This window comes from Crinia signifera, chromosome 19, assembly GCF_055691185.1.
Source record: "Crinia signifera chromosome 19, ASM5569118v1, whole genome shotgun sequence".
NCBI classification, from domain to species: domain Eukaryota; kingdom Metazoa; phylum Chordata; class Amphibia; order Anura; family Myobatrachidae; genus Crinia; species Crinia signifera.
Window position 1 is genome coordinate 24,515,447 of NC_139226.1, and position 27,411 is coordinate 24,542,857.

General features: G+C 46.4%; 1 protein-coding gene across 1 annotated transcript in view; it reads right to left on the reverse strand.

Moving 5' to 3' along the window:
• Positions 1-27,411, reverse strand: part of LOC146042238 (cell adhesion molecule CEACAM8-like) — a 104,980-nt gene that overhangs the window by 38,115 nt on the left and 39,454 nt on the right. Inside the window, exon 3 of the mRNA XM_083162159.1 lies at positions 21,318-21,587. Coding sequence (XP_083018285.1) covers positions 21,318-21,587 — 270 coding nt within the window. The remainder of the gene's footprint in view (positions 1-21,317; positions 21,588-27,411) is intronic.

The window sequence follows — 27,411 nt, forward strand, 5'->3', positions numbered from 1 at the left end:
ACTTACGCATTGGACAGATATATACAATACAACACACACAACCACATACACTACAACACACACACAAAAACAGTACAACACACACAAACACACAGAACACATAAAAAATAATTTGCCGTTTATTTAACCGTCTGTACCGGAAAATAAAAACTGTACCTAATGTACCATTTCTACTTTGTTCCCCATATCCATCTCTCCAGTCCTCCAGCCTGTCACTGCTCTCCCCGGCCAGTTGCACTGAGAAATATTTGTCCTGGCCAATGCACCCATTGATCAATACAAAGTGGGTACACTGCACTCACCCTGTTAGTCAGTTGGATATCAGGCACTGCTCTGCCTGAAGGGTTTCCCAGACTCTTTTGGTTCATAGATAATGTTTGGTCGATGGGCATGAGCGCTGCATGCATTTGTTTGAATGTTATGAGTGTTAGAAGTTGAAGAATAAGACTGAGATGAAGATTTGTCACGTTATAGTGTACAATTTACTCAATAAATCGTGAAAAAAATATGTGTACATAGAAGTACAATCAAGAAATGAAAGTAGGATTAAAAAATAAATTCTGATTCAAGATGATTATTGTTTGGATGGCGGTGGGTTGCGAAACAAATCTATAGGTGGAGGGGGTATGGATATTGTGGGCATAATTGGTGTTTGGTACACCTACAGGGGGTCCCCAGTTGATGAGAAATTCTCACTACAGTGTCACCGTAGGGGGATTTCCAATTGGGGTTCAGGTGGTCTTTTAGGGACCCCTTTACAATCCCGTTGGTCTCTTCTCCTGGAGCCTACGGTCTCCCTCAGTGATTGACTATCATTAAGGGAGACTGTAAGCTCAAGGAGAAGAGACCTACAATATTGTAAAGGGTCCCTAAAAGACCACCTGGACCCCAATTGGGAATCCCCCTATGGTGACACTGTGACCGTGACACTGTAGTGAAAATCCCATCAATTGAGGGCCCACTGTAGGTGTAACAAACACCAATTATGCCCACAATATCCATACCCTCACCTATAGATTTGTTTCACAACCCACCCCATCCAAACAATTATCAGTTTGAATCAGAGCTTATTTTTTAATCCTACTTTCATTTCTTGATTGTACTTCTATGTACACTTACATTTTTTTCACGATTTATTGAGTAAATTGTACACTTTGTAACATGGCAATTCTTTTTCTCAGTCTTATTCTTCAACTTCTTAAACTCCAAACCTTATCAATGCATCCATTGTGATTGTGATGGCTGGATCAGTGGATTGGCCTGGCGGGTGTAGGGAAGAATTTGGCCATTTGCACCCATTCCCAGTGATGCATTACAGTGGTGCGGATAGTGTGCGTCGCGTCATGACATCATGTGGCCAGGCCTGCGGACCTGCTCCCACACTCAGGGGCTGCCCCACTGTTTGGTAGAGATGCTCGGTGCATGTGCTTTACAGATCCCCAGACCTCAGAGACTGCTGCAGGCAGGTTCGGTGAGGGGAGTGGCAGTGGCAGGGAGCAGTGAATTTTTTATTAATTATGGCGCGGTAAGTAACGCCCACCCCGGACCCCACGCACTCAGCACCTGTAATTACACACCCTAGAAACTGTACCATTGAAAGTATAGAAATTGAGGTGTGGACATGTCCCTTTCTGATTTTGTACCGATTTCTAACCCTCAGATGTTGGAGGATATGTTATACAGTAGGTGCTAAATCTCAGGAGTGGATGTGGAATTCATCAACACATACAAGTTTTTTTAACTCAGGAGCGTTGTGTTTCAAATGCAAACACATTCTAACATTATGGTGGAATCTATAACAAATTACAATCTTAGGTCTTTGGCACAGCATACTGTAAGATGACATTTTTCAGCAATTTTGGAAATAAAGAAACCCCAAGGTTTTCCCGGGCAACGCCGGGCGGGTCAGCTAGTTTGAAATATATAAGACACTGTAACGGAATGCCGCCCTCCAGTGGCCGGCGCCCTAGGCAAATGCCTAGATTTGTCTAGTGGTGGCGCCGGCCCTGCATAAGACACTGTAACTGAATCTGCTGCGCTATATAAGATACTGTAACGGAACCTGCTGCGCTATATAAGTCACTAACAGAATATGCTGAGCTATATAAGACACTAACGGAATCTGCTGCGCTATATAAGACACTGTAACGGAATCTGCTGTGCTATATAAGACACTAACGGAATCTGCTGCGCTATATAAGACACTGTAAAGGATTCTGCTGCGCTATATAAGACACTGTAATGGTATCTGCTGCGCTATATAAGACACTGTAACGGTATCTGCTGCGCTATATAAGACACTGTAACTGAATCTGCTGCGCTATATAAGATACTGTAATGGAATCTGCTGCGCTATATAAGACACTGTAACGCAATCTGCTGCGCTATATAAGACACTGTAACGCAATCTGCTGCGCTATATAACACACTGTAACGGAATCCGCTACCCTATATAAGACGCTGTACCGGAATCTGCGCTATATAAGATACTGTAATGGAATCTGCTGCGCTTTATAAGACACTGTAACACAATCTGCTGCGCTATATAAGACACTGTAACGGAATCTGCTGCGCTATATAAGATGCTGTAATGGAATCTGCTGCGCTATATAAGACACTGTAACGGAATCTGCTGCGCTATATAAGACACTGTAACGGAATCTGCTGCACTATATAAGATGCTGTAACGGACTCTGCTGCGCTATATAAGACACTGTAACGGAATCTGCTGCGCTATATAACACACTGTAATGGAATCCGCTGCCCTATATAAGGCGCTGTAACGGAATCTGCTGCACTATATAAGACACTGTAACAGAATCTGCTGCGCTATATAAGACACTGTAACGTCCCCCCCCACTCCCCTCCCTATGGCCCCACGAATGCCCCAAACCTCAAGTTTATTACTGTTTACTAACATTAATTAGCTGTAAAAAATAAAAAAAGAACTCCACCTTGAACCAACAGATAGATAACAGGGCGGCACGGGCGGCAGTAGAAAACCTTCTCCTCCAGGCTGGTTGGAACCCGGACCTAGCAGCAGGGCAGGAGGCAGGCGCCAGGCAGGGCAGCCGCCGGCACATGCTGCCCGCCGTTAGTTTATGATATACTTGCAGGGATCATTTGTGGAGGGGGGGGGGGGCGGGCCGGCGGCGCCATTCCACAAATCGGCGCCCTCCCTACGCCTCTGAGAATACCTACAGATATATAGACGTTTTACAAGTTTTCATAACCAGTTGTAATAGCACTTACCATAGAACGATTAAGTGTGCTCCAAGCTCTGTGAATGGCTTGAATGCGTTGAGAGCAATGTTCCCTCTAATTTTACGAAGGCTGTGTGCGGCAAAAGATTTTGGCTGTGCAACTTTGGAAGGAAATTTAAATTTTTGAGCGTCACTTATATATAACTGGAAAATTACGTACAGCATTTGTGTTAACTTTACTTCAAAATGATATTAAACATTCAAAACACAGCAGACAATGTAGTTAATGGATGAAACAGACATTAATTGAGTCCACAACTGCAAAAAGTGACCACTGCTGCTTTGTGCGCTCTGTTGTAATGTCTGTCTGCATGCTCGTCGAGTTGTGTGCGCGCGCACACACGCACAGCTTAGAGGGAACACTGGTTGAGAGTCTTCAAGATGACGTAGGAATGTAAGTAAGTAAGAAAGTAAGAAAACACCCATTTGTTTAGCAATCGGTGACCACAACCGTATTTACAAATACTATATAAGGACATATTTCAGAAAGGTTACAAACAGAATTTTTCTAAGGAAATATTTGTAATACGCAAAGGTGTTAAGCCGCTTTACAAACTGGAGGACCTCTATAGCAAGACAATAACGGATAGTTTTTACCCAGAGGAGTTACAAAGCATACCAAAAAACTATAATAAGGTTTACAAAGTGGAATAGATTTAAAAAAATAAGACGGTCAGAGGCCAGAATTACGCACTAGTTAAGTGGCATGGATACCCATAAATTTTAACAGCTGAATCGCCACATCGGAGATAAAGGATATACAGTTGTGCTCATAAGTTTACATACCCTAGCAGAATTTGTGATTTTGTAAGAATTTGCCATTTGTAAGAGAATATGAATGATAACTCACAAACTTTTTTTTCACACATGGTTAGTGGTTGGGTGAAGCCATTTATTGTCAAACAACTGTGTTAACTACCCAAATTACCCTAATCAATAGTTTACATACCCCAGTACCGTGTATTGCCCCCTTTAACATCAATGACAGCTTGAAGTCTTTTGTGGTAGTTGAGGATAAGGCTCTTTATTTTCTCAGATGGTAAAGCTGCCCATTCGTCTTGCAGGAATTGCACATTTGAGATCTCCCCAGAGTGGCTCAATGATATTGAGGTCAGGAGACTGAGATGGCCACTCCAGAACCTTCACTTTATTCTGATGTAGCCAATGACAGGTCGACTTGGCCTTGTGTTTTGGAACATTGTCATGTTGGAACGTCCAAGTACGTCTCATGCGCAGCTTCAAGGCTGATAAGTGCAAATTTTCCTCCAGTATTTTCTGCGAACATGCTGCATTCATCTTGCCATCAATTTTGACCAAGTTTCCGGTGCCTTTGTAGCTCATACATTTATTATTTATTTATTTACAGTTTCTTATATAGCGCAGCATGTTCCGTTGTGCTTTACAATTGGAAACAACAGTGATTAAACAAACTGGGTAGATACAAACTGACATGGAGGTAGGAGGGCTTGCAAGCTTACACTTCCCCCAAACCTCAGTGATCCACCTCTGTGTTTCACAGTAGGAATGGTGTACCTTTCATTATAGGCCTTGTTGACTCCTCTCCAAATGTAACATTCATGGTTGTGGACAAAAAGTTAAATTTTGGTCTCATCACTCCAAATGACTTTGTTCCAGAAGTTTTGAGTCTCTGCAGGGCCGTCTTTTTTTATGGACTTAATGGGCACTTGCCCAGGGGCCCCAGGTGTATAAGGGCCCTACACTGATAGCTGAGGATCCCCTTTTTCCAGGGATACCAGAATTTTGAAAATCGGCCCTGGGGAAATGGAGATATCCAACTTCAAAGCAGCAGTCCACATCCGACCTATTAATTGCACTTCCCAGTCAGTTTTCTCAGGTTCTGTCTGACTTAGTTTTTCTGCTGGGACTCTTCCCATTCTGGGAATACTAGTCCCTTGTCCCTAGTCCCTTGTCTCTATCTTGCCCAGAACCAGAGATATCAGCCTTCCAGCAGCCGGTCCCTGCTCCAGCTCCAAACGTCTGGTGTACAGTTTTATATTTTTGTCAATGGATTGCTCTTGCTCCTGATCTCTGATCCTCAAGTTCCCAACACCTCCTGAAAGTTAGGACTCTAGGTTTTTATACTATTGAAGGCTAAGAAATCTATTTCCAGATAATGGCGATATCTGCAGTCAAACAAGCTGCTCTTCCACCGGAAAATGACGAATATTAAGCCCACTTCATTATCCAACCCTCCCCTGCGTATAAAACACCCCCTACCCCCTGGAAGTCATTTGCAAGGGACCCTTCATTCAGCTCAGTGCCCCCTTCCACACGTTAGTGTTCTCCCTCCCCCCACCTGTGCAGTAAAGGAGTAATTAGCAGAAGTTACTGCTCCAGGTCCTTCATGTTGAGTGGAAGATAGAGCACCCCCTGCCACCCATGGGACATCAAAGCTGCTGCTAATAGCACTCCCCTAGGAGGGGAGAATGGGTAAGGGCCCCAGTGCATTGTTTTGCCCAGGGGCCTATACTGCTGTTAAGATGGCCCTGAGTCTCTGTGCTGTTTGGAGTATTGTAAGCGGGATGCTTTTTTGCATTTGCATAGTAACGGCTTTCTTCTTGCGACTCGACCATGTAGCCCATTTTTCTTCAAATGCCTCCTTATTGTGCATATTGCCCATGCATATTGTGCATTTTGCCCATGCTGCACCCCTTCAGTGGAATGCACTCCCTTGCTCCATTATACTCTCCCCGACCTTGCAAAGCTTCAAACGGGCACTGAAAACGTACCTATTCATCAAAGCGTACCCTTCCGCTGCATAAACTCGCCAAAGCTGATTCTCCGACCCCCTGCCTGCCTACATCCTGCTATCAAGCCACCGCCCACTTGCTTGCACCTCATGTAATCTGTCTGTCTCCCCTTCCAACTAGATTGTAAGCTCGTCAGAGCAGGGCTCTCTTCCCTCCTGTTGTCAGAGCCCTCTTCTCTTCACATTTCACTCTCAGCTCTCCTATACTCAAACACTCAATAAGTAGGATTCCTTGGCCAGAGCAAGGGCAGAGCTGAAGGAGGAAAGAATGAATTTGAAATGGAGATAATCCGCGAGGGAGCGTGATTTCTTCCAGAAGCGCTCAGCAGTGCGAGAGCACTTTTTAAGGAATCCGGTGATAGGCGAGTGCCACGGTTGGGGGTTGGAGCATCAAAGGGAGATAGAGGAGGGACGGCAGGCAGAGTCCAAAGCCGAAGATAGGGTGTCATTATAGAGGGAGGCGGCGAGGTTCGGGCAGGACGTGATGGCAATTGGGGCGAGAAGAGGACACAGAGTGTTTGAGAAGGCAGCAAGATCTAGTGTGTTAAAGTTATGCTGTGAGACAATGCGCTTGGGAGGGGGGGTGGGAGAGGGGGAAGAAGTAAGGGAGAAGGAGATGAGGTGATGGTCAGAAAGAGAAAAAGCCGAGATAGTGTAGTCAGTAAGGGAACAAGAGCGAGAGAAGACGTGATCGAGGGAGTGTCCTTGGATGTGGGAGGGAGAGGTAGTCCACTGATATAGGCCAAGAGAGGAGCAGAGAGAGAGAGGAGTTTGGAGGTGCCAGGATCAGCGGGGTTATCCAAGGGGATATTAAAGTCACCAAGAATGACAGATGGTAGGTCAGAGGAGAGGAAGTGTGGAAGCCAGGTGGCGAAGTTGTCAAGAAATTGGGAGATAGGGCCAGGGGGATGGTGGATTGCAGCAACACGGAGCTGGTAGGGGTAGTACAAACGGATGGAGTGAGACTCAAAGGAGGAGAACAGGAGAGAGTGTTCAGGGTGAATGACACTGTAGGTGCAGGAGGCTGAGAGGAGAAAACCCATGCCGCCACCTTGGCGACCATCAGGCCTGGGGGTGTGAGATAAAGAGAGGCCACCATGGGAGAGAGCAGCTGGAGAGACAGAATCAGAGGTGGAGAGCCAGGTCTTAGTGATAGCAAGGAGGTGGAATGTGCTAGAGATGAAGAGGGGTGGGTTGTGCATTTATGTGGATAAGGTTTTTGGGATTGCAGAAGCGAGGGGGGGGTCATTGGGAGGGTGGGGGTGCGGGGGCGAGTGGTCAGGATAGGTATGGGATGGGAGGGGGGAGGAGCGGTAGGAGAAAGTGAAGTTGAGAGATTAACAGCCATGAGGACCAGAGGTGAGAGGGTAGATTAGTGAAAGCAGAAAGAGAGAGCAGGGATTTGGGAAGACAGACAGAGTCTGTAGTAGATTGCGAGGATATGGTAGACAACAGAGTGAGACAGCTTGTGATATGACAGAGGAGATAAGGTAACAGGCAAGGAGAGGAGACAAGTGGGTAAAATCAGGTTGATTGAGTAATTCAATTAAGTATGAAACAACAGCAAGCGAGAGGATGAAAGGAACAGAGAAGGTCAGAAGTGAAGCAAATGTGAGCAGGCGTGTGTGCGTGTCTGTCGAATTGCAGACACACCGTGGCACTCAGAGCCACCAAAATCAGCAACAAGGTACCTCTGGACCCGGTGGTGTGCACCACGAAGCCGTTTTGGGGAAATATTACTTATAAATTTAAAAAACACCAAGTTTTAATTTGCCTTCATTGATGATCTGGGAAAAAGATTGACAATCTGGGAAACCTTTGATGAAGGAACAACTCCACACCTTATTTCATTGCTGTCATTGAGTATGAACGACACAATCTAACATTATGGTAAACAATTAGGAATAATTGAGGATATACATAGACCACACATCACACACACACGTACACATTGTACACGCACACACACAGTACACCACATACGCTCACACATCACACACTTACACATTGGACAGATACACACAACAAAACACACACATAACACACCACATGCAGTACAACACACACCCACATTCACTACAACACACACCCAAAAACAGTACAATACACATAAAACACACACTTAAACATTGCACAGTTACACCTAGCACACTACACACACATTTATATGTAGCACACCTTACGCACTTACACATTGGGCAGATACACACAACACACACATAACATACCTCTAACAGCACAACACACACCCATATTCACCATACACACCCAAAAAACAGTACAACACACACAAAACACACACACTCAGGGCCGGCGCCACCACTAGGCAGTGCTAGGCATTTGCCTAGGGTGCCGGCCACTGGGGGGCGGTAGTTGGGAGCAGGGTCCCTCAGAAGGTAGTTGGGAGCAGCCTCCTTTCCCCCATGGATCAGCGCACTGGCCGGGGGGCACATGTTAATGCTGGGCAGTGCTGAGCACTTGGCTCACCCTCAGACGCTGCCCAGCTGTATGCGGAAGATGTCTGCGCCGGGACTGAACACACAGCACAGTGAGCCCTGCTCACTCCTGCCCGGTAAGCGAGACCTCCTCACTCGCACCTGCTGAGCCAGCTCTCCCCACCCACTGAGCTAGCCAGCTCGCCCGCACGCTGTGCCCCCCCCCCCCCAAAGCAGCACAGCGGCCGCATTAACCCTCCACCCACCCGTGGAGCGGGTGAGCACCGGGGTGCCCCCTGCCTGGGGCGCTCCGGTGCCTGGCACCGGCACTGCACACACTTAAACATTGCACAGATACACAAAGACACAACACACACATACACATACTGTATATACATAGCACACCTCACACACTTACGCAGACAGATATATACTGTAACACGACACACACAACCACATACACTACAACAAACACACAAAAACAGTACAACACACACACAAACACACAGAACACATACAAAATAATTTGCTTTTATTTAACAGTCTGTACCGGCAAGTAAAAACTGTATATATTGTTTTTTATTTTTTTACCCATATCCGTCTCTCCAGTCCTCCAGCCTGTCACTGTGCTCTCCGGCCAGTTGCACTGAGAAATCTTTGTCCTGGCCAATTCACCCATTGATCTATACAAAGTGGGTACACTGCACTCACTCTGTTAGTCAGTTGGATGTTAGGCACTGCTCTGCCTTAAGGGTTTCCCAGACTCTTTTGGTTCATAGATAAGGTTTGCTCAGTGGGCATTAGCGCTGCATGTATTTGTTTGAATGTTATGAGTGTAAGAAGTTGAAGAATAAGACAGAGATGAAGATTTGTCACGTTAAAGAGTACAATTTACTCAATAAATCGTGAAAAAAATGTGTGTACATAGAAGTACAATCAAGAAATTAAAGTAGGATTAAAAAATAAATTCGGATTCAAACTGACAAATGTTTGGATGGGGGTGGGTTGCAAAACAAATCTATAGGTGGAGGGGGGCAGGGGCGGATCAGGATAAAATGACAGGGGGGGGGCACCATGATAAAAGACGGTTTAGGTGGGGGAGGGGCGGTGTTAGTGGTGCCAGTGTACATGCTAAGAGAGCGGCAGAGAGAGGGTGGGCATGGGATTGAAAAGAGGCCCTGGCATTTAAAATACGCAGACCCACCAATGGTGACAAAAGCGAAGGATGTAGTTGTGTGCGCGCCGAAGGCGCGCTCCAGAAAAGGGGATGTGGCCACTCAACAGGGGGCGTGTCCTTGAGTGTAGTGTACAACACCATATACAACTTCTACACATTATGCAACAAAATACTAGACTCCATTATACTTGCCCCTTCCCCATGATGCCTAATGGATTGAGCCAAAATTCACATAATGCCAAATGGATTGTGTCAAATTTCACATAATGCCACATGGATTGTGTCAAAATTCACATAATGCCACACGGATTGAGCCAGAATTCACATAATGCCACACAGATTAAGCCAAAATTCACAATGCGCTTCATAAACAAGGACATTGTTCACCAAAGGCGTGCATTAAACATTTACACCATAATGTCCATTACACGTTAAGTAACACGCCATTATGTCCATTATGTATTATGCCAAACACCATAATGCCTATTAAAAAATATGCCACATAAGTGCAGTTTATCTACATGCTCATTGCCAAGGGTTCCATGCTCGTTGCCATGTGGGATTACATGCTCATTGCCAAGGGGGAATACATGCTTGCGGTAAATGGGGGACAGCCGCCACCAGGCAGAAGTGATAGCCACTGACAGTGGCAGAGCCTGGCTGTATTCAGATCACAGCAGGTCCCGGCTATTTGAAATAATGGGTGAGATTTAATAGGATGAGAGATTCAGAAAATTAGAGATTTGGTGAGAAATCTCCAGGTTTTTTTTAAAGTGGCAATCTTTTACACTTCAAAATCAAACTGGTTTTGCAGTGTAAATGATTTCCGCTTTAAAAAAACTGGAGATTTCTCCCCAAATCTCTCACTTTCTGAATCTCTCATCCTATTAAATCTCACCCAATACCCCTTTCGCACCAGAAAATGCATTCCCAGGTTGGCCCCTTTTACACCAGCCTAGTCCCTGCATTTTCCGGTGTGAGGGGGAGAGAAAACCACCCCTCCCTTATTTAACCAGTTATCTTTAACCGGCTATATCTCTGGTACCAACTGACCCATTTACATGAGACAAGTATCATATTGAAGAACTTTTGAGTGGACTTTGAATGATGTTGGTCCTGTGAAACTGGAACGTTTGGTTCCAGAGTAATATGCCCTCAAAGAACATGAACAGCCATGAAATTACATTTCAAAAATAAAAAAAATTGGTTTACATGCCATATCTCTGGAACAGATTGACCAATATGGACCAGCCTGGTATCATATTGAAGGCCCAGTGATTTGAAATTGAATGAGATCAACCACAAGCTTCTGTGATGCCAGGGAGGAACTGGCAGCCGTCGGAACCGGGTTGGGGTCGGAATTAACGGGTCCCATATTATCCTATGGGGAAAAACGTTATAGCTTTGCCAGGCGATATCTCCGGTTCCCGGGGGGCTAGAGACACGGGGCTGGACTCGTTGGAAAGCCCTGGTCCTCAGCTACAAAATACAGGGGGGGCACGTGCCCGGGTGCCCCCCCCCCTGAATCTGCCAGTGGAGGGGGGTATGGATATTGTGGGTATAATTTGTGTTTGGTACACTTACAGAGGGTCCCCAGTTGATAAGAAATTTTCACTAAAGTGTCACCGTAGGGGAATATCCAATTGTGGTCTTTTAGGGACCCCTTTACAATCCCGTTGGTCTCTTCTCCTGGAGCCCTCGGTCTCCCTCAGTGATTGACTATCATTAAGGGAGACCGTAGGCTCAAGGAGAAGAGACCTACGGGTTTGTAAAGGGTCCCTTAAAGACCACCTGGACCCCAATTGGAATCCCCCTATGGTGACACTGTGACCGTGACACTGTAGTGAAAATCCCATCAATTGAGGACCAAACACAAAATTATGCCCACAATATCTATACCCCCACCTATAGATTTGTTTTGCAACCCACCTCCATCCCAACAATTATCAGTTTGAATCAGAACTTATTTTTTAATCCTACTTTCATTTCTTGATTGTACTTCTATGTACATATTTTTTTGTTATGATTTATTGAGTAAATTGTACACTTTAACATGGCAATTCTTTATCTCAGTCTTACTGAGTCTAACTTCTTACACTCCAAACCTTATCAATGCACCCATTTATTATTGCGATGGCTGGATCGGTGGATTGGCCTGGCGGGTGTAGGGAAGAATTTGGCCCATTGCACCCGTTCCCAGTGGTGCATTGTAGTGGAGCGGGTAGTGTGCTTAGGGTCATGACGTCATGTGGCCAGGCCCACGGACCTGCTCCCATAGTCAGGGGCTGCCCCACTGTTTGGTAGAGATCCCCGGTGCATGTGCTTTACAGATCCCCAGACCTCAGAGACTGCTGCAGGCAGGATCGGTGAATTTTTAATTAATTATGGCGCGGTAAGTAATGCCCACCCCGGTCTCCACACACTCAGCGCCTGTAATTACACACCCTAGAAACTGGACCATTAAAAGTATAGAAATGGAGGTGTGGCCACGTCCCTTTCTGATTTTGTACCGATTTCTGACCCTCAGATGTTGGAGGGTTTGTCATAGGTGCTAAATCTCAGGTGTGGACGTGGGATTCATCAACACATAAAAGTTATTAACTCAGGAGCATTGTATTTCAAACAACACACCTGATTTCATTGCCGTCATTGAGTATCAATGCCAACACATTCTACCATTATGGTTACAATCTTAGGTCTTTGGCACAGCATACTCTAAAATTACATTTTTAAGCAATTTCGGAAATAAAAAAAATGCCAAGGCTTTCCCGGGCAATGCCGGGCGGGTCAGCTAGTATTAAATAGAATGGTCGCCATAAAACATTTTGGGGATTGGGCCCTCTACGCACAATATTATAAAACTTTGAGCCTTATTCTGGTTAAATCTTAGAGGAAAATTCCTTCTCAAATGGACAAAACCATGTGCACTGCAGGTGGGGCAGATATAACATATGCAGAGAGAATTAGATTTGGGTTGGGTTTTCTTCAGTGTAGAAATAAAGTAGTCATAATTTTCCCTGCACAGAAACAAAATAACTCACCCAAGTTGAATTCTATGTGCACATGTTATATCTGCCCCACCTGCAGTGCACATGTTTTCCATTTGAGAAGGAATTTGCCTCTAAGAGTAAACCAGAATAAGGCCCTCCAGCCGGTAGCGGTTTACTAGGCTTTCACGGCAGCGCATATATGTACGGCTGCGGACTAGGCAGCATTTTTTGAAGCCTGTGCAGAAAAGCTGTGCCTCTTTTCCGAAGAGGGCTGGAGTTGACAAAACCACACGTGAAGAACGCAGCGTGCAATATAGCAAAAAACAGCATTGGCCAAGCCACAACAGATGTTGTGAATAGATTACACGATACAAATCAAGGGAAGCAAGATGGATCCGGGTTAATTTATATGAGGAGAGTGGTGGTTAAAAGAAAACGGAAGTGTTCAATACAACTTCTGCCTTGGTTCATGCCCCTTTTAGACAAAAACCGGAGCAAGCAAAACTTAGATAAAAAAGAAAGCCAAAGAGAAGGGTTGGCGATATTTTTTAAGAAAGTCTTTCATACACAACGAATCCATGGAATGCGCAAAATCTGAGCTTCATCTTTTTGATGTGCCCCCAACGCAAAAAAAAGCGTAGAGAAAAGTCTATATGTCGAAGTTTAAACTTTAGCGGCGTTATCCGAGTCTGCTCCTCTAGACAGCATTGTTTTGCAAAGATGTGGCTGGGAAACACAACACCAAAACCCTGGATGGCGCAAAGTCAAACAGTGGAATTACTGGGCCCGCTACACTGCGATCTGTTTCATCAACATAAGTTGATCTTAAACGCAGTTGATTTGAAAATAAAACTCACCAGAAACAAAGACTCTTTCTGTTTAATGTCCATGGAAGCAGACCCCTTTAAAATTCAGATTGTCACTGCATCCCTGTTTGTGAAAGTGTCCAGGTCTTACCGGCCGTCTAGCGGAAATGCTAAAGACGCTATCAACCGTGTTGGCATGAAAATATATAGCGTGCCAGCCTAGAGTAGAGTGTTTAATTTAGAGAATCTGTTTTTAGGCCAAGTACCAAAAAAACACGTGGGGTCCCCCACCTAATTTTTCTAGCGTATTTGGCTTCAGCCTGCACGGATCAGTCAGATCTGTGCAGGCTTCACTGTGTAAAAAAAATAAATATATAAATACATTTAAAAAAGGTACTTGTTTCCTAGCACAGCACCCCCGATTTTCATCTTATGGCATCAGGTCTATAAGATCGCATGCAATGAGATGCGATTAGACCCGATTTTTAATTGTACACCCACCCTGATGGGTAATTAGTATGTGAAATGCCCCCCATTGTTAACGCCACCCCACTAGCAATGGCAACCCAAAGCGTGGCGAGCGCAGCAAGCCCGCAAGGGGCGGTGGTACGCACCCTCCGACCTCTTCATACCCCCACTATCCACGTCGGCATGGAGTTGATTTTAGATAGTCTGGCGAGCGTAGCGAGCCACCGAGCCCGAAGTGTGGTGAGTGGACGCGGCTTACTTCACATGTATTCTGCGTCTGTTCGCCACGCTTCGGGCTTGGTGGCTCGCTGCGCTCGCCAAACTATATAAATTCAACTCCACTCCGACGTGGATAGTGGGGGTATGAAAAGGTCAGAGGACACGTACCGCTGCCCCTCACAGGCTTGCTGCGCTCGCCAAGCTTCGGGTTGGCGTTGATACTGGGGTGGCGTTAACAATGGGGGGTATTTCACATAGTAATTACCCATCAGGGTGGGTGTACAATAAAAAATCGGGTCTGGGGGTGCATTTAACATAGGACTCTATGGGAAATTGCGTCGCATTGCATCGTAATGGCATGCAATGTGACGAGATAAAAAAATTGTACAATGAACTGTAAAAAGCCTTATATCGGGTCTGATCGGGTCCCATCGCAAACCTTAACTTATGGTATGCGATGGGACCCGACGGGCACCGTGCTAGGAAACAAGAACCTAAAAAAACACTGTGGGGTCCCCTCCTATGGCTGTAACCAGCATCAGGCTCAAAGACCCGGGTCTGGTTTTAAAAAAATCAGGGAAAATTTTGCATAGGACTCCGCTGATATTTTTAAAACCAGCCCCAGGCTCCAGGGCTGGGTCTGGTTCCCCAAATATGGGGGACAAAATGAATAGGGTTCCCCCATTCTTTAAGAACCAGCCCCAGGCCCAACCAGCCAGCAGGGTAATGTCACAGCCGGGGGACAATTATTATATAAGGTCCCGTGGCCAAAACATTAACCCTACCAACCAGTCAGCCTGGGCAGGGGTCCTGGGGGACTGGCATCCCCCCCAATGAAGGGGACCCACCTCCAGAACTTACCTGCCCAGGCTGAAGCCTGGTGCTGTCCCCGATACCCCTGGGATGTGGGTACCGGGCTGAAAATGGTGTAAAAAATGAGAAAAACCATTGGGTTTTGCTGTGGAACTATGCATGAACAAGCCTGGAATGCATACTGGGACTTGGAGAGCCACAAGTCCTAGCATGATTCCCATTAATAGGCTTGCTGGGACTCTTAGTTAGCAAAACCAATAGTTAAATAAAAGAACACTGACATATGAAAAATAAAGCTTTATTACATAAATAGCCCATACATACTGATACTTGTAAGTAAGTAAGTATAATTTATATAGCGCACTTTCTTCAATAGGACTCAAGGCGCTTTGCAGACATTAAAAATCAATGCACATAATACAGAGGATATTGGTAGTACAGTAACAGACAAAAGAAACCCTTAAGTATAATGCAGGATTGGTGTAGCATTTTGGATAATAACTTCCATGGGTTGTGACAAGGTTCCAGGTGCAGCAGCCATTTTAGACGCTCTGCGAAGGATTACCCTAGGTGGAATAGATCACCCCTAAAAGAAATTAGCCAAAATGGGTGATTTCAGTGAATGCTCAGGTCCATGTATTTTTCATCCCATCCACAAGTGCACCAGATGAGGCAGCCATGGTGGGCTCACTACGAAGGATACACTGTAGGAGGCGAGCTATACAAGGACCCAATGCATATACTGGAAAGCAAATACTTGTGTAGTAGTATGATAAACCCTGCACAGAAACATCCACGTGACCCACATCCTGTACACATTACAGAATAAGCACATGGTGGGGTACATGTATTCTGGGGGGGGGGGGGAAGAGAAAAGGCACAAACACATCTTTGCAGGGGACTAATGAAAGGGAAATATTGAGAAATCATTTTCATAGAATCATCAATGTCCTGGTCTCATGAGAGCAGTACAGATGGTAATGAGAAATTTGGGGCACATTCATGTATGGGGGAAGTATAGCTACATTGGCTGGCCCTGGTGCTTCCCCTCACAGCTCCATGCTCACCATGAGGGGTAGTCCTGGTGTTCTTAGCCATAGTGGTGGTGGGCCGGGTCCAGGTGTTCTCATGGCAAAGGTGTGTTGAGGCCACATGATGTTCCTGAGTTTTGTGGTTATAATGCAGTCCTTCAGAAGCAATGATGGTTTGTTGTTTTCCTTCTGGTTTTCTTCGGTTTAACACCGGTATAACGCTTCCATTAATTTAAAGATGACCCTTTATAACTAGACCCTTCAGACACTAGACCCCTAACATCCCAGGGCCTGAAGACCCAAACTACTGTACACTGAATATATCAGCCTAAAGAAAAAATTTATTTAGGCTGATATATTCAACATACTTACCTATGTTGAGCTCATATGTAGGTCCCCGTCCATCGGTCCTGGGGTCCGGGTCCTGTGGGGTAACCTGTGGAAGCAAATAATACTTACAAGTTTCCTCCGGCGTAGATCTGTCCTCTTCGTCCCTTGTAGGCTCCATGGGACTTGGCAAAATAACAAACCACTCACGCAAATGACCAAACTGAGCAGGAGCTGCACACTGTCTTTGTTTACAAAGCCCCCCCTGACTAGCGATATTGGCCAGCCTAGCGGCCAATCAGGAGCTGCTAGGCCGCAAGCAAGCCAATAGCTCTATTTAGGGGCGGAGCTGCACAATATAAATTAAGACCGTGTGCAGCTCCGGCTCAGTCCGGTGGTTCACGTGAGTGTTTTTGCTATTTTGCAAAGTCCCGGGGAGCCTACATGGGACAAAGAGGACAGATCTATGCTGGAGGAGACTTGTAAGTATAATTTGCTTCCACAGGTAGCCTACAGGATTTCTTCAGGCACCAGACCCGGAGCCCAGGACATCGGACCCCTGGACTGATGGATGGGGACCTACCTACGGGCTCAATATAGGCCCATGTGTGGGCTATGCATGCAATAAAGCTTTATTTTTCATGTGTCAGTGTGCTTTTATTTAACTATTGCTTTTCCGGTGGAACTAAGAGTTGCAGCAAGCCCAATAATGGGCCACATGCTGGGACTTGTGGTTCTCCAAGTCCCAGTATGTGGTACATGCTTGCTGGGACTCATAGTTCCACAGCAAAATTGAATGTTTTTTCTAATTTCTACACCATTTATCAGCCTGGTACCCACAGCCAAGGGGTACCGAGGACAGCACCAGGCTGGAGGGGGGACCCTTCATTGGAGGGGTCCCCACTCCCCCAGTACCCATGCTTAGGCTGACAGGTTGGTAGGGTTAATGTTTTAGCCTCGATACCTTATATAATAAGTGTCCCCCGGCTGTGACATTACCCTGTTGACTGGTGGGGCCTGGGGCTGGTTCTTAAAATATGGGGGGAACCCTATTCATTTTGTCCCCTGTATTTTGGGAACCAGACCTGGAGCCTGTGACTGGTTTTAAATAATCAGCGGAGCCCTATGCAAAATTTTCCCTGATTTTTTAAAACCAGCCCCGGGTCTAAATTAAACACTCTACTCCCGGCTGGCATGCTATATATTTTCATACCAACATGGTTGATAGCGAATTTAGCATTTCCGCTAAGCAAGGCCTGAGCATATCCGATCCGGATGGCCGGTGAGACTTGGACTCTTTTCAAAACAGGGATGCTGCAACAATCTGAATTTTAAAGGGGTCTGCTTCCATGGACATTAAACAGAAAGAGTCTTTGTTTCTGGTGAGTTTTATCTTCAAATCAACTGTGTTTAAGATCAACTTATGTTGATGAAACAGATCGCAGTATAGCGGGCCCAGTAATTACACTGTTTGATTTTGCGCCGTTACTCTTGCTCTTTTTTATAAACCCTGTATTTGTGCCATCCAGGGTTTTGGTGTTGTGTTCTCCAGCCACATCTTCGTAAAACAACAGTTGTGTGTTTTGTGGATAATGCGTCTGAGCTATAATTCAAAATGGTCTCGATGTATGCTCTATAGGCATAAAGAATATTGGATTGGGATAAGAGTCTATCGCCCAAAGAAACATCCACTTGGCTGAATAAAGTCCCTATGGGGTAATAAGGGACGACCCGTGCCACTTGCAGTATTGCCGTGTTATCGGCCCGTATGATCTTACAGGTCACGTACAGCAACGTGTTGTTCAGATCGTAGTAGTGTTCACCGCTGGCCGCTATTTAGATTCTAGCAGAGTGGACCCGGATAACGCCGCTGAAGATTGAACTTTGACATATAGACTTTTCTCTACGCTTGTTTCGTTGGGGGCACATCAAAAGATCAAGCTCAGATTTTGCGCACTCCATGGATTTGTTGTGTATGAAAGACATTCTTAAAAAATATCGCCAGCCCTTCTCTTTGGCTTCCTTTTTTATCTAAGTTGCGCTTGCTCTGGTTTTTGTTTAACCTCCCCTTTCCTCGTATAAACTAACCCTGATATATCTTGCTTCCCTTGTTTCGCATTGTGTAATCTATCCACAATGGCTGTTGTGGCTTAGCCGATGATGTCTTTCACTATATTGCGCGCTGCGTTCTTCACGTGTGGTTTTGCCAACTCCAGACCTCTTCGGAAAAGAGGCACAGCTTTTCTGAACAGGCTTCAAAAATGCCACCTAGTCTGCCACCTAGTCAGCTCAACTGAACGGACCCAAGTTTAAAATCAGTGTGGTCCGTTTTGACGAAAACAGCCGTGGATTAAAGCCGGATCTCGACAATACACGGCCGTTTTCACAGAAACTCCCCCTTTTCATCGATCATCAGGTGGAACATTGAATCCCGCCTGCCAATAAACAGACCGAAAATGGGCTATGTTTCTGACTGTCGGGACGTCCCAACAGTTGGAACCCGGGATTGAATACCCCCAAAGGGTTAAATTAAAAATAAAGTGCCAGGTACATTGTACATAACCTTCTGTGACATTAACAATTCTGCATGCATTCTGTACAGTACAGTACTCTATGCACTACAGCTTGTAAGAATAGTATGTAAATAATAGTATGAAAGTAGTGCCCATACTGTATAATGCAAACCTCCCAACTTTTCAAATGACAGTCCTGTTTTCTGGAACTTTCCAGCTGTTTCACTCAACAGCGGTAAATATATACATATACAGTGTGCATGCGCACAGCATCTATTCATAGGATACAGAGGGGCTAGGGGCATACCTACAGCTCACAGAACTCTGGGCATGCCCCCCTAATGATGGCAAAAAGGAGGCATGGCTCTCCTTAATGCCAATCTCACTAAGCCATGCCCCCTTTTGCCAAGGCCTTGCACACTTTTCAGGAGTCCTGATTTATTTAAAATCTTGGGGGGTATGTACAACAGTGGTGGTCAAAGGGGACAGCTGTCCTGGTAAGTCAGTCCCCGCCCCCTTCCCCCACTATTTAGATGCCAGCTCTGCTGCCACTCAACCCCCGGGCCCCCGCCACTCAGATACCCAGCTTCGCCCAGGCACCCGAAACCCAACTGCTCAGATGCCCCGCCCTGTTTAGGCACTCAACCACCACCACTCAGATGTTCATCTGCCAGTGAAGTAACCCCAAAGCGCCGCTGTTTGACCAATGGGTGTGGGTACAATGTAGAGGTGCTCTGTACTCTCACTTGGGAGGCAGGCTGTCTTCAGGGGCAGCCATTAGCCATTATATGGCACATATTGACAGCACTAATCCCTCCCTGCTCCACACCACTACTGCCACCCTCCCTCTCTTCTCCACACTACAACTCCCTCACTTCTCCGCACACAACTCCCTCCCTGCTCTGCAGCATTAGTCCAGCCCTACCTATCTACTCTGCACCCTCAGTCCCATCCTCCCTCCCTGCACCAATACTACAACTCTCATTTTCTGCTCCGCACCACTACTCCAAACCTCCCTCTCTGCTCCATACCAAAACTCCCTCACTGCTCCGCACACAACTCCCTCCCTGCTCCACACCACTACTCCCACCCTCCCTGCTCCGCATTAATCCACCCTCGCTGCTCCGCACCACAACTCTGTCTCTGATCCGCACCATTACTCCCACCCTGCCTATCTAATCCAAACCACCACTCTCATCCTCCCTCCCTCTACATTACCGCTCCCACCCTCCCTGATCCATACCACAACTCTCTCCATGCTCTGCATGGCTACTCCCACATTTTCCATGCTCCGCTGATGGGGAACAGGCCACCAGAGATTTCAGTGTGGGGCCACAAGATTATCAATGTACAGAATGTATCTGTACATTGATATATTTGAAATCATTGATGGTCAATGGGCATCCCTAGAACTGGGCGATTTACATCCCCTACCCGCCATTTGTGCCCCCCGTGCCCACTATCGCGATTCGTGGCTCCCCCCCGCGCCCCCTCCCGTGATTTGCGGCACACACCCGTGATTTTTGGGCCCCCCAGTGACCCCCCTTCCACGATTCGCGGCCCTCCCACGATTCGCGGCCCTCCCCGCGCCCCCCTCCCGCGATTTGCGGGCCCCCGCTCCCCCCTCCCGCAATTTGGGGGCCCCCGCGTCCCCCCCCCCGTGATTCGCTGCCCTCCCACGATTCGCGGCACCCCCCGTGCCCCCCACTAACGATTTACGTCCCCCACCCGCGATTTGCGCCCCCTTCCACGATTCGCGGCCCACATCCCCCGCGACCCCCCTCCCACGATTCACGTTCCTGCGCCCCCCCTCCTGCAATTTGCAGCACTACCATGACCCCCCTCCCGCGATTCGTGCCCCCCCCCTCCGTGCCCCCTCCCGTGATTTGCAGTCCCCCCTGACCCGCTTTCGGCAAATACACCCCCCAACGGACCCGGGCGACCCCGCTCCCACATTTCACGTACCCCCGTGCAAATGGGGGATCCTGTCCCGCCACAAGCAGGTGCCGCCCCTGTAGGTTCCCCCACTACCAGAAGTGTCCCCACGGTCCTCTGCACCAGCGCCACAACTTTTATCAATGTCTTGCCAACATATATACAGCCTCCTGCTCTCATGCACCCTCACTCCCTCCCAGTGGGAGGAGACGCTCACCCACTGCCGGGGGCTGCATGCTGTCCCCCACCCTCCTCCAGTTCTAGGGATGCCCATCGACCATCAATGATTTCAAATCTATCAATGTACATCTTACTCTGTAACCACTTTTTAATTAAACAAAACAATACACACCCCCTTCCAAATCATATGCTCTCTATTTAACACATTTCATCTATAACACAAGTTGCAATACAGGGCATCTTTCATACAATTCTAACCATATTTCTCACAATACAAACGTTCACAAATTAAGGGGGCGCAGCCCCTTATGACGGTGTGAAGAGCGCCCGTAGGGAGTGAAGAATCACCAGGTTAACTTATACACAGTCAGTAATCTGACAAGTACTCACAGGATACGGTCACTGTGTAGGGATCGCTGATACTGTTACTAACTGGGTTTTCAGCCCTGCATCTGTATTCTCCTGTGTCTGACCGTTCAGCTCTGGAGAAGGTGACCGTCCTGTTATCTGCTGATAGGCTGGCTCCAGAGGGGAGACTGAGGCCGTTCTTACTCCATAGTATCCTCTCAGCAATCTTATTGGTGTCACACATCAGGAAGAATGTTCCATTTTCCTTGGGCTGGGAGTTAGATGCTGTGACCGTAGGCTTACTGACCGGCTCTGTGGATGGAGGAACATAGAAGCTGTTAGATCACATTTTGTCAGTTATATTACTATGTAAAAGGACACAGAAATAAAATGAATCTGGTAACTAATAATTACATTTTGCTGCCTGTTATGATAAAATCCCCAACAGATGATTTAATTTACTAGAGGAGTGGTTCCCAAACTGTGTGCCATGGTACCCTGGTGTGCCTTGGGGGGCTTGCAGGGGTGCCCTGGGTTGGTGGTCCAGAACCAATTCAAGTTATTTATGTCCAATATAATAGTCAAATTGTGCACAAACAGAAGTGAATCATGTCCATTATCATATAACTGATCCTAAGGATGAGAAATAAACACAATTTATTTAACTTAATATTTGTTTCTAACTTTCTCAATGAGAAACCTTCAGTCTAGGGGTCCCGCAAAATAATTCTGATGCTTCAGGGTACCATTATTAATAAAGTTTGGGAACCCTTGTACTAGAGGATCCATCGTTGGAAAACAATCATACACTATGGAGGTTATTCTGATCGGAGCGGCCAAACGTGCGTACGTTCACTATTAACGTACGCTAGCCGTACGCGGCCGTTGGGGTTAAGTCCACCCACAAATCAGCCGCTTACGTACGGGCAGAAATAACGTAGAAGGGGAGTGGCGTACAAATGAGCGTACGGCAACGTACGCGGACGGCCCAGCCCTTGCACTCCGACAACAGGCGTACAACTGAGCGTACGGCGCCGTTTACGGACGTCTTTCGTCCGTCTTCCCACCGACTTCTTGCGGAGATCTGAGCGTACGCCAGCTTGCACGGACGGGTCCCTATTGTTTTCAATGGAAAACACAGCTTATGTCACCGCTCGTGAGAGTGAGCGTACGTCCGTGTACGCTGCCATACCCTTCACATATATGGACCTGCAAATCTTGCCTTTCAACTACAATTCTGACAATTGATTAATTAATCTATTTGTTAATCTATTATTGTTTTCTATTAACTCAATTGTCTACCTTAATAAAGACCTAATAAAACAACATTTGAACCCTCATTACATGTATATTTGTTATGTTCTAATGTGGCATTTTAATCACTATCTATGTGTCCCCATATTGCTGTTACTTTTAAATCAAGTTATGTTGGTGTTTCAGTATATGTACTAAATTATGTCCATAATTACTTTGTCCACAATGTGTAACATGTATACCTACCCTGATGTTATGTGTGATGTTTTAATCTAACAACATTAAACATTCATGCATTTTCACTATGTGTTATTTTACTCAAAAACACACACATTCACACATCAATCATTACCCCTCACCTCAAATTACAAGTATAACTTACAGTACACATCTGTATGTACCTACCCTTACAAGCCCTCTAACATATTTCTGATTAAAAACACAGGCAATTTCGAACTGTACATAAACTTTTATTTATAACAAAAATAATAAGGGGGGGGGGATAAAAAAAAATTAAATGCGGGCCTCCAGAAGGCCAAACAGGATCTGGAGGTACAGGAGGGTGAGGACGATCTCCCGCATTAGGGCTGCCACCTCCTCCTGCTGCTGTTCAGTGTCTGTAGTGAAGGGATAAAAAAAAAAAATTAATATATAACATACACAAATGTTTGTTGTATTTGTACATAATAAAAAGTTCAGAGTTATGTGTGAAGGCCACATACATTTTTAAACTACATTGAAGATGGGTCTGCTGTAAACACAGTACTAAAAAATAATATGTTAACACACACATACTGTACATAGTAAATAACATTAATTCAATTACTCCTTCATGGATGAATGTATGCTGTATCCCAATTGGTACTTTGGTTTTGGGGGACTGTCCTCTAACCTCACAATTAGGCTGTGCTATTTAAGGGTTATGACATTGTTGTGGCTTAAGCACTCCTTACTATTTTAAATTTCGGACATTGCTGTACAAATTATAGGCCTACAGCTATGTTTGTAAAGCATGCATCCGCATGGCCTCACACACTATTACCAAAACAATCTCTACATTTATGTTGCACCAGTGCCAGATTAAGCCTTCGGGGGGCCCGGGGTACTTTAGACCAGGGGGCCCCCTTGCACTTGTCATTACTGGCCGCACACTGCATGGGAGAATATTATACTGTCAAAACACAGAGTAAAGGCAGAATAAACTTGGTCAATGGTTAACTGCAGGGGATATATATATATATATATATATATATATATATATATATATATATATATACACACACACACACACACACATACACACACCACATGAAAAGCCTGTGTTTGTCCCTCTGCCCCTTACTCTGGAGGAGACCTCACAGTCCTAGTGCTGCCTCTGATTAAAAACCCTCACATGACTAAGCTGCTGCTGCTGTTCTCCATGGACCTGAGAAGCATGTAATGAGCTCCACCAATCAGAGCTCAGCACAAACTTCTCAGCCTCTGTCCTCTGGTGCAAAGTGTCATGGGACTTAGTCAACTCCCAGAAATGCACTGCACACTTGTGCAATCAGTGTGCCTTGGCTCCCGATGCTCAGCACCATAAATCATTGTCACATTGGCAGATAGGTGAAGCTGCAGCACTACCCCACCCATGCACAAAACCTTTAGCTAAAAAAAACAAATAAAAACTTAATTTTTTTTTTTTTTAAATACATGACAACCACAGGGGGCCCCTAGCTAGAGGGGGGCCCAGGGGCACTGACCCCTTGTGCCTCCATTATAATCCGGCCCTGTGTTGCACATCATGCTGGGAACTGGAGTTACCCAACACCTGGAGCCACATAACTACCACACCACTAATGTCGGATATCTCATTGGATGTACTGTTATGTCAATTATTCAAGGGGTGAGGCATGGCCCCACTCAAAAAAACCACCAAGGGGACCCTTGTTCCTGGAGAAGGACAGGACACACCTCATGGTCGCCCTGCAGTGATATGTTGCAACTAATGTTGATGTTGGATACACATATGTGGTTGTTGTGATTGTTTATGTGTAGAAATGTGTAGGTCAACATTAGACACATTATTTACTTACGGCTACTTGAGCCATCCTGGTCCCCGCTGGTTGGCTGTGCGGTGGTTGGGGGGGTCAGGAGCAAGGGGGATGGGATGGGAATTTGGATAGAGGTAGTGGGTGTGAGTGGGGATTGGAGAGGTTTGGGGGTGGGTGGTGGAGAGGTGTAGGGGGGTTGGAAATGGGGTGGGGAGGGGGTGGGGGTAGGGGTGTGGGTGGGGGTAGGGGTGTGGGTGGGGGTGGGGGTGGGGGTAGGGGAGGGGGTTGGGGAGGGGGTGGGGGTGGGGGTTGGGGAGGGGGTGGGGGAAGGGGATGGGGAAATTGTGTGGGCCCCAGCTTGAGCCATTGTCTCGGCCTCCTCTTCCTCCTCCTCCTCTTCCTCCTCCTCTTCTTCCTCCTCCTCTTCCTCCTCCTCTTCTTCCTCCTCCTCTTCCTCCTTCTCTTCTTCCTCCTTCTCTTCTTCCTCCTCCTCTTCTTCCTCCTCCTCCTCTTCCTCCTCCTCGTCTGGCTGCTCCAGGGCTGCCTGCTCGTGGGCTGCCTGGTCCCAGGCTGCCTGCTCCCGGGCTTCCATGCGTGCCCTTGCCCGTGCTGAAATGTTCATGTTGATGGCATAGAAATCGAAGATTGGGTTTCATAAAAAAGGGGGAAATAAAAATTCACATTAGTCATGCTCATAACCTTCCAAATTATCATTGCTGTTATATTTCAGACATTTATCATGCAAACTAATTGATATGCTACACCCAAAAACTGAGCAAATACTTAAAGCCCCCCCTATACACCCCATATACCCCCCATATACCCCCCCTATACACCCCATATACACCCATATACCCCCCCTATACACCCCATATCCCCCCCATATCCCCCCCATATACACCCCATATCCCCCCCATATACACCCATATACCCCCCCTATACACCCCATATCCCCCCCATATCCCCCCATATACACCCATATACCCCCCCTATACACCCCCTATACACCCCCTATACACCCATATACACCCACATACTCAGGAACATATTTATCAAAAGTACAGAAAACATTAGCTAAAAAACGCAGACATACTAGTAATCAAAACTTACATCGGGCAATATGGCGGCGAAGGGTGCAGAGCAAAACTGGCTGCCGCCGGCGCAGGTCAGACCAGCGCCGCTCAACTTGCCCCAGGCTTCTGCGGACGCCGGTCGTCGAGTATATTAGGCGGCGGGCAGCAGTATACGCCCGCCGCTTGTCCATATTGCTGACATATGGGCCCCTGGGCCCCAGGTGACGGTCCATTATGTCAACCAGGGCCAACAGCTCCTGGGTCGTAAACGGCCTAGCCCTGGTAGTAGTCATAGTGCCAATGGCGCAGTTAATAATTGCAGGTACATATATCACTTTTGGTGCTTGCTGATTGGTGTAAAAAATTGTTTGTTTGGTATTAACTTTATTAATCCCTCTTACATTAACAAACTGGATGCGAATAGAAACTTACGCGGACCGTTCCGATATACACACACCATAACCAACAGCATGCATTCAATGTATAGAGAGGAACTGTATATACAGTGTGCGGAAAATAATACACGCAACCATTTACTTATAACTACGCTGCTTAAAGGGGGCACGATACACCGATTTCCATGGAGAGGAGTACTGTATTTACAGTGTGCGGAAAATAATACACGCAACCATCTACTTATAACTACGCTGCTTAAAGGGCCACAATGCAACATGTTGCTGTATGACAATTTCATACACATTACATATGTAAGGAAAGCATTGTAACGTGATGTTTTGAAATGTGACTCACAAAGCATACACGAACTCCAACAGATACCAGCTGACAACACTCATCATTGGAATGACAGGTGCACACATTTCACGATGTAGCCCACAATGCTCCACAACCTGTGTATGTGCATATACAGGTGATTGATCAGGTGCGTTGAGACCTGCGTAATTTAAGCGGGAATTATCGGCGGGAAATATCGGCGTAAATGAGCAAATACATTGCGGAGAAAAATATATGCCCCCTTGTTCATGGCGGAAGATTAACATATAAATATTCAGTCAGATGCAGGCCACAATTGCTGCAAACATGTCTAGTTCAGACGATTCCGCAGCTGAGGACGCTCTCCAGAGAGCAAGAGCAGAATCCTTGCTGGAAAGGTTGAGGCAGAGGGAGCAGGAGAGGACAAGGAGGAGCCAAGACCAAGCGGGCCCCTCAGTAACAGGCCCTGTTCAACCTCCACCAGCTCCACAAGGGCCAAGCAACCAGCCAGAACAAGAGGTTGCATCTCTCCAAACAGGTGTGACCCAGCAGGTGCATGGTGAGAGAACTGGGGCCACCAGAAAACGAGCTGCAACATCTAGGGTGAGGACTGAGCAGGATACCACCACCAGAAAGAGAAACCCTGCATTTGTAGAGGCCGAAATGCGAATTCTAGTGCCCAGGGCACGCGAATGGATTGAATTGCCAACCAGGAAGCCGGGTGCCAGTGCAAGGAGAAACCTTTGGGAGAAGATCACAGAGGAAGTGAACCAGGTGGCACCAGTGGTCAGAAATTGGGACGCGGTGAAGAAAAGGTTAGTGTGTTTGTCAGGGCTATTTTTCAGCAGGCTCCAGCAGGAACTGAGGCCCTTATTCTAGTTCACTCTTTCTGGCCAAATATTTATTAGATGGACAAAACCATGTGCACTGCAGGTGAGGCAGGTGTTACTTGTGCAGAGATAATCAGATTTGGGTGGGGTTTTACACCTGCCTCACCTGCAGTGCACATGGTTTTGTCCATCAAAGAAATATTTGGGCAGAAAGAGTGAACTAGAATAAGGG